The sequence below is a fragment of the Apteryx rowi genome, unplaced genomic scaffold (assembly GCF_003343035.1).
Source record: "Apteryx rowi isolate R43461 unplaced genomic scaffold, aptRow1 scaffold_34, whole genome shotgun sequence".
Classification (NCBI taxonomy): domain Eukaryota; kingdom Metazoa; phylum Chordata; class Aves; order Apterygiformes; family Apterygidae; genus Apteryx; species Apteryx rowi.
The window spans coordinates 2,569,726-2,580,837 of NW_020449863.1; the positions used below are offsets into that span (position 1 = coordinate 2,569,726).

The 11,112-nt window shown below is 39.8% G+C and overlaps 1 protein-coding gene across 2 annotated transcripts; it reads right to left on the minus strand.

Moving 5' to 3' along the window:
- Positions 1 to 1,077: 1,077 nt before the first annotated feature.
- KCNG3 (potassium voltage-gated channel modifier subfamily G member 3) lies at positions 1,078 to 11,081 on the minus strand. Of its 2 annotated transcripts, none has more exons than XM_026072297.1 (2): positions 10,465 to 11,081; positions 1,078 to 1,723 (listed from the first exon to the last, which is right to left on the minus strand). In XM_026072297.1, exons 1-2 carry the CDS (start codon positions 11,079 to 11,081, stop codon positions 1,078 to 1,080), a joined length of 1,263 nt encoding a protein of 420 aa, XP_025928082.1. The 2 variants fall into 2 exon arrangements, with proteins under 2 accessions (XP_025928082.1, XP_025928081.1); XM_026072296.1 differs by having other exon boundaries at positions 10,432 to 11,081.
- Positions 11,082 to 11,112: the final 31 nt, after the last annotated feature.

Here is an 11,112-nt window from a genome sequence, read left to right on the forward strand (position 1 = left end):
GTTTTTAAAACTCCATTAAGTTAAAGTGTATCCTGGAATAAGAATCACAGAAGTTAAAGATGATGAAGAGTATCATCTGACAGGGAGCAGCTATTCTTGTTTTCTAGTGATTTCTCCAGACTGTTTCAGGTGATGGAATTGTATAATTTCTCTTAGAGAACTTTCACTATGCTATATGTGGTTAATTAAATGAAAAAAATCTATGCTTATTGATATATGTCTTCAGGTGGATGGAGTTCAACTGAAAATGTAAGTAAAATTTGGATAGCTGCTCCACTAAGCTACCAAAAAATATATTTATCAATGCCTGAATTTTTATGCTGATCTTTGTAAAGTACATTGCTTACTTCTAATAAAGAGCTTGTTCCAGAGCTTGTGACCAAGAAAGTGCATGCTGCAGCATTCAGAGATGAATATACTCATCTTGGTTATTCCACTGCAAATTCAGAGCAATGACACTGACTTCACTGGTTTTACTGAAGATTTGTGTGCTTCATCAAAGATCAGAATCAGGCCCTACAATTTTTTGCCCTACAGACCTATATTCTTCATCTTTTTTAAGTGGCAGAACCAGATCTACTCTGTCGTGAGGCTCAAAAGTAGCACCAATTCTTCAATATCTGATTTGCTTATCTGTGTGAAAAGTGGAGATAACTTCGGTCAAGCAGGCCTCAATGCTTCTAAGGGGCATTTAGATTTTAAAATCTTTGAAAAACTTCTGCTACACACTGCTTAGCATGATATGAGATATATTTATGGGAATGATGAATCTCAGTATTAAGCCCATTTTTTGTTCTGTTTTTTGTGTGGAAAGGCAAACTGAAGATCACACTGGCCTGGCTGAGGACTTGAGTCCTCTTTTGTTATTTCATTCTCTCAAATTTCAGACATCACTCCCTCTCCCTACAAGGTATCCAAGCCACATGGCCATCCTTCCTGTCTGAATGGTGGCAAGCTTTCTGCAGGCTGCTGAGAATGTTCCATAGGACTGTCCAGTCAAGGACACATGAAGGGACTTTCCACCATTCTCTTCTAAGACAAAGCTTAGCAAGTAACTACAACAGAATGCAAATTTGGTCAATTTAAGAATTCAGCAGAGAGACTTCTACTGTACCTAGCAGATCGGAATTTGAGCTCATGATAACATTGCACAAAGCTATGATAAATGAAAGTAATTGGCAAGGCTAATAAAACAATGCCACTAACCACACAAATTCCTCCAAGAATCCTTCCAGGTACAGTGATGGGGCACATGTCACCATAACCAACCGTGGTCATAGAGATGATCACCCACCAACAAGCAGCAGGGATGCTGGCATAATCCTTATTCTTTGTTCCCAAGTCCAGCCCATTTTCAAGAAGCTGGGAAAGTGCACTGAAAATTGCCATAGCAACACAGATAAAGACAAGTAGCATCACCATCTCTCTGTAACAACGCTTCAGAGTCAGACCAAGTGTTTGAAGGCCAATGAAATGACGAGCAAGTTTAATCACCCAAAAAATCCTCATCATTCTTAAGACCCTCAAGGTGACTCCAGCCCTCTGAAGCTGCGAATTTTCCCCGGTAAAAACTGTCATTAGAACAGAGATGTAGTAGGGAGTAATTGCCAGTAAATCAATGATGTTGAGAGGTCTTCTGACAAACTCACACTTGTTTTTGGAGACGATGAACCTCACAATGCACTCTGCAGTGAACCAGCCTATGCAGATAGCTTCAATTATCCTGTCGAAAGAAACAAAGTACAGTATTTATGTTCTGTGAAAATGCTTTAGTTGGTGTTTGGTTTGTTCATGGACATTACCAAACTGACATTCAGACCTTCACAGACAACAAACAGAAAGCCACACTATTCATATTCTGAGCATGCAGCACCAAGTTTCAGCAAATAACCTGTGGATCTACGGAGACTTTTAAACCGATGTCTGCTAAGAACTCACTTATGGATCATTTTCTTAGAATTATAAATTGCTGCTGGTTCTAATACTGTGGAAATGTTCCTAAGAAATCTGGAATGCTACAGAAAATTAACATGTCAATGTCTAACATAATCTAGAACACTTTCTTTTTTTTCTTTTTTAACTGGGAGGACTGATCCACTCTAGGAATGCCAAGGACTGCAGATCAGTGAACTGCCTGATTACTAACAGCAGTGTACTGAACCAAACTGCTAAACTGAAATAAAAGTGAAGATGGAGTAGGTGGAAATTGGCTTTTGCATCAGACCACCCATGCAGATTGGGTCTTCACGATCTAACATAAATCAGTATCTCATTTCACAAACATTTTCAGCAAGGTAAAAGCCAATCACCAGTGTCATCTCTTACCAACAGGTCTGCAACTGATGTGAGATTCAAGATTTGAAAATACTAGATGAAACCAGAGTTTCTTCCTACTGCAGGAGACCCTAACAAGGTAGTATCTGTAGTAACAATAATTAATTCATAACTAATCATCCAAGTGTCATTAAAAAAATAAAAGTTTTTTTCCCCTAACACATCTGCATCCATTTTTACCAGTTCTGAAATCTGCTGATATTACTGAGGCAATGGTCTGTTAGGAAGACAATATTCTTCTGTAACACTGTAACTAATACTAATAAACTTCATAAGCTAACTTTTATAGGAGTTTCATACATTAAAATATTTTTATTCAAATCATATACTTTAGTTTTATGCTAAAAATGGAGGAAATAGTAACCGTCAGTTGACAAAGTCATAACTTACACTTTAATTCCAGCCACAGCAAATTTAAATGAACATAAATTAACTACTTAGAGATAACTATTCACCTAAAATCAGAGACTGCTATTCTTGTTGTGTGGATAGCAATGAAAGTTCTGTAAGCAAGTGGCCTTTCTTCAAAAAGGGTTGTAAAGTACTTATGTTAGCAACTTCTGATGCAAAGAGCTATGAATATCAAAATAGTTTTCTCTTAAGGATTATGGTTTCTCTTAAAAAAATAAGCTTTTGAAAATACTAGTGGTTCTTTTAATAATGACAATAAGTGATACCTCAGGTGCTGGTTTGATTTCTTAAAAAGATATTTGGCTCATAATGTCCTCAAAACAAAATGCTCATGTACTTTGTTATGTGAAACTCTTTGTATAAATGTGGATAACATCCATAACATGGATAACATAACGCGATCCTGTACAACGTGCTCTAGGTGACCCTGCTTGAGCAGGGGGGTTGGACTAGATGATCTCCAGAGGTCCCTTCCAACCTCAACCATTCTGTGATTCTGTGATCTTTTAATTTATTATTCCTTCATGTTGAAAAATGAAGAAAAAAATTTGGTAAGTTCTCTTCAAAATATAGCATTTTCTCTCTCATCCTTATTACACACATGATGAAGAAAATTTTTTTTTATTAATGAAATACATAATACTTTCTCTACTAAAAAGCAGCCAAGCAGCAAGATCATGCTAATGGACACGCTGATAAAGTCTCAATGTACTTATAGGTTATTGGCTAATTGGGATCTCATATAATACTTGAAAGAGAATTGTAGCTGGATATAAAGTTGCAGCTAGGAATATTCTACAATTCCAATAGACTCTATTCCATTACATTTTATGAAATTCATCTGGTAGTTCTGCCTGTGACCTATGAAATGAAAAAGTTATTCTTAATTTTACAAATTAAAGATGTTTCACTTAGTATTTCCTCCTGATGGAGGAGGACATTGAAGATATGATTACTCCACTATCACAAATTAAGCGGGTTATCCCTGAGTCAAGCTGTAAGGAAGTTCGGTCCAGATCTTTGTCATTCAGTAGAAGTCTTATCTGTGAATCACTATTGGTCTAGTATAACTTTGGGGAATAGTTGTGCCACTAAAAATTGATGTTAGATGAAATGTGATCAATGCATTGTTTTACTCTGGAATTCTACTGGCAGTTTTTAGCTGAAGAGATACTGTACATCAATTATACTGCACTAGGAAGGACTGGAGATCCATTTGTTGCAGTACAGACTTTAAGAGACCTAAGGAACATCACTGATGCAAAATGACGAAGAAGATCAAGATAGTGTGAAATGCATTATTGCCATTCCGTTATATTTTGCACTTCCCTTTCTCCATGTTATACCTAGCCATTTTTCCCACCCCTTACACACATCTTGGCTAGGGAGAAGATGATGAAAAAGGATCTCTCTTATTTTTCTTCTTCCCTCTCCCTACTTCTTAGCCACCAGTAGAACAGTTTGATTCCTCCTCTCTTTTTACTCCTTTTTGCCTTTATAAAGGGATTTCAGCAGTCCTCATCAATCACATCAAAGTGAGTAAATGCTTCTCCAAGCAGAACTGGAAACCTCTGGCCTCTTGTGAAATTTAGAGAGCTACATATTAAGTTTCCACTTTCAGATCAAGTCTCTCTCTGTCTTAAAATGACTTATATTTATAACTAATTTACATACTTGTTAATGGATAAATAACATCTAACAAGGAAACCAAAATTAACAGTTAGTCCTTAAGAGAATTTAATTTAATATGAAGTTAAAGCCAGCTAAAATGCATTCACTTGGAAGACTAAAGTTACTATATCTTCTGTAATCAGTTCTTAAAATATTTGTTGCATATTCACAGGACAGACTGCCTGTTATTGCCTACTCCTGAAATAATATGTATGCAATTTTAAAATCTGTAGCTATATAATTAAATCATAAGCTTTATTTGGTAAAATGTAGTACCTATTCTATAAACTTCCATCACAGTTTTTGGTTACCTTTTTTTTTTTCCATCAGTTTAGTTTTAAAATAGCTGGTATTCAAAAAGGAGAGAGAAAGGAAGAAACAAACCCATGAACTGTCTCCTCAAAGATCCCCACAAAATTTATGAATAATCAGAGAAAATACTAGGTCTTAATTTTTATTCAGTTACTGGTTATTTCTGCTTATACTTACTGTTTGCAAGATCTTCATTGTCCCAGACCTGAGCACAGGAGTGTTTTTTTTTTTCCTAAAATTTTAAGCCTCTTGGTAATTAACAGCTTTTCAAGATTGCTTTAATGAGTGTCTGTCCATAAACTGAAATTCAAGCCTTTGTGAGCCTCATTTCTTCTGTAATCCAATCACTTTAATTTTCTGTTCCATCTGATAACCTCCTTTCAAAATAAGCAATTTTACATACACTGAGTTAAACTTTTTCAGAAATTTTTGCAATCATTAACAAGACTAGTTTGTTATACTAAAAAGATCATATTTTGAATGTCTTAAAGTATTTCGACTTAGCATTATTCTTCACCTCAAAGTGCCAATTTTACGCTTTTAGTATCTTCTGGTGAGCTGGCTGAAATCTCCCCAAAATATTCATTAGTGGCACTATTAGCAATTAAACTTGTAAATAAAACATACACATCTACAGGACACGAGGAAAACGGATGATATGATTAAAGACACTATGACAGGATTAAAGATTAAACTCTGCCAACACTGCTTGGTTAAACTGTTGCTAAAATCTATTTCTATGTAAAGCACATTAAAACAGAAAAATGTCCAAGCAATAGCCATCCTGCTCAGGAAGACTCCTAGTCATTTCACCAAATAATGTTTTTCAGTCCTTTTGAAATCAACAGAATTTCTGTCTGACTACAAACTGGAGAATAAGGGCCATAAAACAACTAGTTTCACTGCATTAAAAACTTTGCTGGCATTTTTCCATTCTGTCCTTGTTTTGGTAGCAATAATATGTCTTGATGCATGAAACTGCTACATGCCTTTATGTCGGAGGACATAATGAAATCTGTGTCAGCACCCCTGGGGGAAGAGCCAAATGTCTTCCACAGCTGTCAGAGGATGCCTGGACACAAACATCCCGGCTCTGGGGTCTTCAGCATCTTTTCCACCTTCTTTGAACACATGCGTAACACCTAACCCTGATGAGCTCTTCAAGGTTCTCCTGTGGCTGGGAAGTGATACATGTCGATTCTTTCTGTTATCTCTATTTTGGAACATCTCTACCACAATTTTGAGCATCTCCAGATCCATCAGAAGAGTCCACATCTTTATTTTTAAATTAGGTCTCTTTATCTTCGTTCTTTCAGAACTTAGTGTTAAATGCAGTGTTCAGGTTAGATCTTATCCAAGGAAGGAGTAAGTATTTGGTTTTCTGAACAGATGTTGGACGTGAATATTTGGGTTTTCTGAAGTTCCATAAAGTTAAAAGTATAATGATTTTTGTGCCTCTGAAACTGAAATGTAACTTGCAAAACTGATGTTTTGCAGAGATGACAAAATCCCATTGGTAGCTGTTTAGAGATGCTTTTTGGAAAAGTTACTGTGTTTATATGCTTTTGCTTAGGAACATAGCAGTAATATGTTTAATAACTTGAGGGATTCTTTCAATACAGATTTAATCATGATTCAGTAAGTGGAAAAGGGACAACAGTCTCTTCCTTGTGCTAACAAGCTATTTGTATTTAGCATTAGAAAAATAGCTTAAAGAAATACAACATTGTGCTGGCTTTAAGTCAAGCAGTTTCAAATGACTTGCTATTGCAGGGCTTAAGAAACTCCCCAAAAGATTATGCTTATGATGAGTTTATAGATGGGTCCCTGATCAGAGACTCTCAGTACGCATCTTTTGGCACAGTTCAGGAGAGAGCAAAGATGACTTGGAATTGCCAAAAGCAACAGAAGGGGAGACAGGTGTCCCTGCTGTCTGCTCCTAAACTGTGCTAATCTGATGCAAATCTTTAGCTCTGAGAAGTGAAACATGCCAAGGCAGGGAAGAGAGCAAAATCTTAAAATGAAGGGGAAAAAAAAGTCTTTTTAATAATTCATTAAAATGTCATTTTCATCCCTCATTCTGAGACTGGTCCTGGGGAAGGCAATCCCTCTGCAAATCAGGGAATTATACTTTGTCAGTGTCTCTAGTATCTGTGAAATTCAGAATTCAGATTCTCCATCCCTCTCCCCTTTAAAAGTCTTTTCTTGGAGATCTCTCTTGCCCTCTAAATGATCAGAAATATTCTTATAGACTATAGTTCACCCTTTAACTGCTTGGTCACAGTGAAAAGTCATAACATAATGGTTTCTCAGAAAGATCGGGAAAAGTTTGGTGTACTCAATTCCTTTTCTAGTGAAGAGGTGGTCACATAAGAAAAATAAACACAGCTGATACTAGTTGGTAACAGTAGTAACCCTTATTTCTAACCTCATTAAAGAGGCTGATATAGTAAGTTACAGAGTTAGTTACTCTCTCACTTCTAGAGATGATGCCTCAACAAGGTGGAGACACACTGGTAGAGCTGTTTTCACTGCAGCTGCCCAAAGAGGTTCTGTGGATAGTCACCACATTTCAGACACCAAAATTATCAGTGTGGCATCTCTCCAAGCCTTAAGTAACGTAACATAATATTGAGGAGAGGGCAGTTGTTTTTATTAGTGAACATGAGAGACTAAAAATATCAAAGCAGGTTTCAAAGTTGCTGAATTTCTTGAAAGAATTCTCATATGTTCTCAGTATCTCAATAGCTCTCATTTTGATCTGAAAAGTCAACTGCATCCAGAATTTACATTTTAAGGAGTTCCAGATAAATCCATATAATTTTCACTTCTGAAAGTTTTCAAAATACCTTTTTAGAATAATATAAAGTCTCCATACTTGTAATTACAATGCCATATGTCAAAACTCACTCATATATAGCATTAATGTCACAATTTCTCTTGACAAAAATATTATTGTATTGTTATGCTAGACAGAATTTCTCTATTTCAATGAGGAACCCTGCTTAATAAACAAAAGGCATAATTTGGCTTCAAACTGTTGAACATATCAGAAACTAGCAGCCAGATTTTTAAAAGCATTCCCACTTAAGATGGACAATTTTGCCAAAGTGCTCAATTACAGACACTGCTGTGTGATTCCTATGACCAGACTTTCAAATAAGCATAAGTAATTTTAAATTAAATAAATACAAGCAAAAGCAAAGAAAATATAAACAAATAAAGAGAAATAAAGTCAAATGAGAACTGGACATTAGGTCAAATCCTATGGCAAGCATAAGTAGCTGTAACTTAACTGTATCACTCAACAGTAATTGTGGCTTTTTTCCAGATACAATGGGCTTTTTAGTCATGTTACAGCATATAAGATAAAGAAAGGAGTTGATCCTGTAAGAGAACAAGGCCACCTCAGAAGGTGACAAGCTGCGGACAGAAAGGAACACATTTGGTTCTGTTTTCAAGATGTTCACCATTAAATCACTATCAATTCATGTGCAATAATAGCACGTGGGTTGTCACACCTGAAATGAACCATTCTGTATTACTGTTTGTGTCTAAGGGACTTCTGCAAGAACATGGTAAGAACTGTTGAACTGCAACTTTTCTAGTAAGTTATCGCTCTTTTTTGTTGTAATTCCATAGAGTACTACAATTGGTCCTGAGGAAACTCAGCCTATCATTGATAGTGGTCCTTGTGGTTATTTATAAAAGCAGCCTTCACTGCCCTGGGAAGTGTTCAGCCACCCTATATCTTGCAAGTATTTAGGACCTTAACCTTCAAGCACTTGGTATATAATAAATGATTACACAGAGGCATAAAATTATATGTGTGTGTGTGTGTGTGTGTGTATGTGTGTGTATATACACACAGACACATGTTCTTGAAGACAAAGGCACTATGAAAGAAAAATTGTGTATCGTATGCCTCATTAATCTGCAAGTTAAATTCTTTCAATGAGTGAAAAGTTAATTTCTGCATCATGAAGATGTGAACAAAAATACGAACAAAGTCATGAATGGTACTGTTGCTTATATTTTCCCTATCTTTGCTGCCTTACATAAAGATCACCCAGAGCATCCAATCTTTGAAGTAACTGCAACACAAGAGGAACTATGCGAAGCTTAAATAAGGCTTTTTAACTGGAAGAACCTGTAAAAACAACTTTTGACATATCTGAATCTAATCAGGAATCAACTGCTTCACAATCTGTATCTGCTTTTTTTTTTGTTCATACAGTTAATTCTTTGGCTCAGCTACAATCAGAATTACAGGTGCAGTTTTCAATTAAGTTAATGGAAACTATGAAAATACTTTTCAAGGAATTAATTTGGCTACTAAGGTATAATATATCACATTCCAATTAACTCTGTGGTAAAAGATGGTCATTTCATAATGACAGGATTGCGATTTCACTGTAGGGTCCCTTTAATAAAGTAGAAGCTGGAAACTTTTTGTTGAATATTGTACCTCCTTAAAAGAAGGGAGAAGCTAGAAGCTTTTCTTGCTAGAAGTAAGAAACATTTACTTTTTTTTTTTAATATGTCAGTCTTATTTATGGGGAAAATCCCACTTAAGTGGTCTTCATTTTGTTCTCTAGAGAATAGAAAATAGAGAGTAATGATACTGAAGTCAGTGGAGTCAATGTACTTCCAAACAGATCACAAGAAAGATGGAAAAGGGTTTGCTCATACTAATAAGACTCGAGACTGAGCTTTATAACCCCACAGCCTGGTTTCTGCAGGAGTGTTTCACATTGTTTAGTGTTCTTAAACATGTTTTGTCTAAAGCAAATGTAAATATCTGTTACATTCATATACTGGGGCACAATATAATCCATTTGCAAGAGCTTAATACTCAGTTTGATCATCTCCTGTGTCCCCGCATTGAGAATCTCAGGACTAGGAGAAAGGCTACTGTCATATTTAAGATTTTACAAGATCACAAGTGTAACCTGTACTGTATCTGCTCCAGGAGAAGGACCTGTATGAATACACACAGAGTGCATATTGCATTGTGATTTTCCCAAAGGAAGAGAGGAGGGAACTGCATTCTTTTCTTTTAGGGTTTTATTCTGCCTTTTTCCACAATTGCAAGGCCTAACTATGATTTCCGAAGTGTGTGAACATCACTGTGGGGGTAAGGAGCCCCACGGCTTTTAAAAGAAAGAGAGCGCAAGCGCTCCGAGCTCTTTAGCAGATGAGCACCCTCACAAAGGGAAGGAGCCGTATTCTCACGGCACCTGCTGCACGGTGAGCCGGCTGAGATGGGAGCCTGCCTGCCCGCCTGCCGGGGCTGGGGGCTGGCCGGGCAGGGCTCTCCGTGCCGCCCGGCGCCAGAGCCCCCCGGCAGGGCTGGCTCCGGCACCGCGGCGCTGCCCCCTGAACCCAGAGCCCTCGGGCGGGCGAGGTGCTGCTGCCCCAAGGGCAGCGCGAGCTCAGCGGGGACCCGGGCTCCGGGGCGCCCGGCAGCGCCCGCTCCCCCGCCCCGGCCCCTCCGTGTCGGGCGGGAGTTTTAAGGGCGTTCAGCCGCTTTCGGCCAGCCGAGGAGCGGCATGGCCCCGGCCGCCGACGGAGACGGCCACCGGGGCGCCTCTCCTCGCCCCGCCGCGGCGACAACAGCTATAGACCACGACGACGAGCGGCAGGACACACTGGACGGGACACACGGGGACCGGACAGCGGGAAAATAAAGGATCCTCCTACCCTGAGGGCTCCCTCACTGACTCTGCTGTGTACCTGCTCTGCTCCTCCACGCTGCGGTTCTCCGGCGCCCGCCACTCGGGCAGGGTGCTGGCGCACAGCACCACCATGGACACGATGACGAAGAGGATGGACACGGTGGCCAGGACCTGGGCGGCCACGGAGGACGTGGGCTCCTCGAAAGTCCGCCTCATCCTCTCCAGCCACTTCCTGCCCTCGGGCCCCGGCGCCCGCCGGCCCTTGCCCTCGGGGGCCGCCTCGCCCGGCGGCTCCCCGGCCGAGTAGTAGGTGCACGTCTCGGACATGCGGTCGTCCAGGCGGCGCTGGCAGCAGTAGTCGAGGTGGGAGCCCTCCAGCCCCCAGTAGATCATCTCGTTGTAGAAGGAGAGCTCGCACATGTGCGGCACGAAGCGCAGGTGGCCGTGCCGCACGTACAGCATGATGAAGCCGAAGGCCTCCGAGTGTCGGTCGAAGAAGTACTCGTTGCGCTCCCGGTCGTAGTCGTCGCACACCTCCAGCACGTCCTGCTCCGAGAGGCAGCCGTGCAGGCGGCTCACCCGCCGCAGCGGGAAATCCTTCAGCACCTCCCGGGAGAAGGAGTACCGGGTGCCCCCGACGTTCAACACCACCGAGGGGCCCCTGCCAAAGTTCATGGCTTGGGCGGGACGGAGGAGGAGGAGGAGG

Bases quoted from the DNA above. Each gene is read 5' to 3' on its own strand.
- KCNG3 (XM_026072296.1), bottom strand. From the start codon at position 11,081: ATGAACTTTGGCAGGGGCCCCTCGGTGGTGTTGAACGTCGGGGGCACC. The intron at 1,724-10,431 runs GTAGGAGGATCC...TTCTTTCGACAG, and splicing joins TCAGTGAGGGAGCCCTCAGG to GATAATTGAAGCTATCTGCA.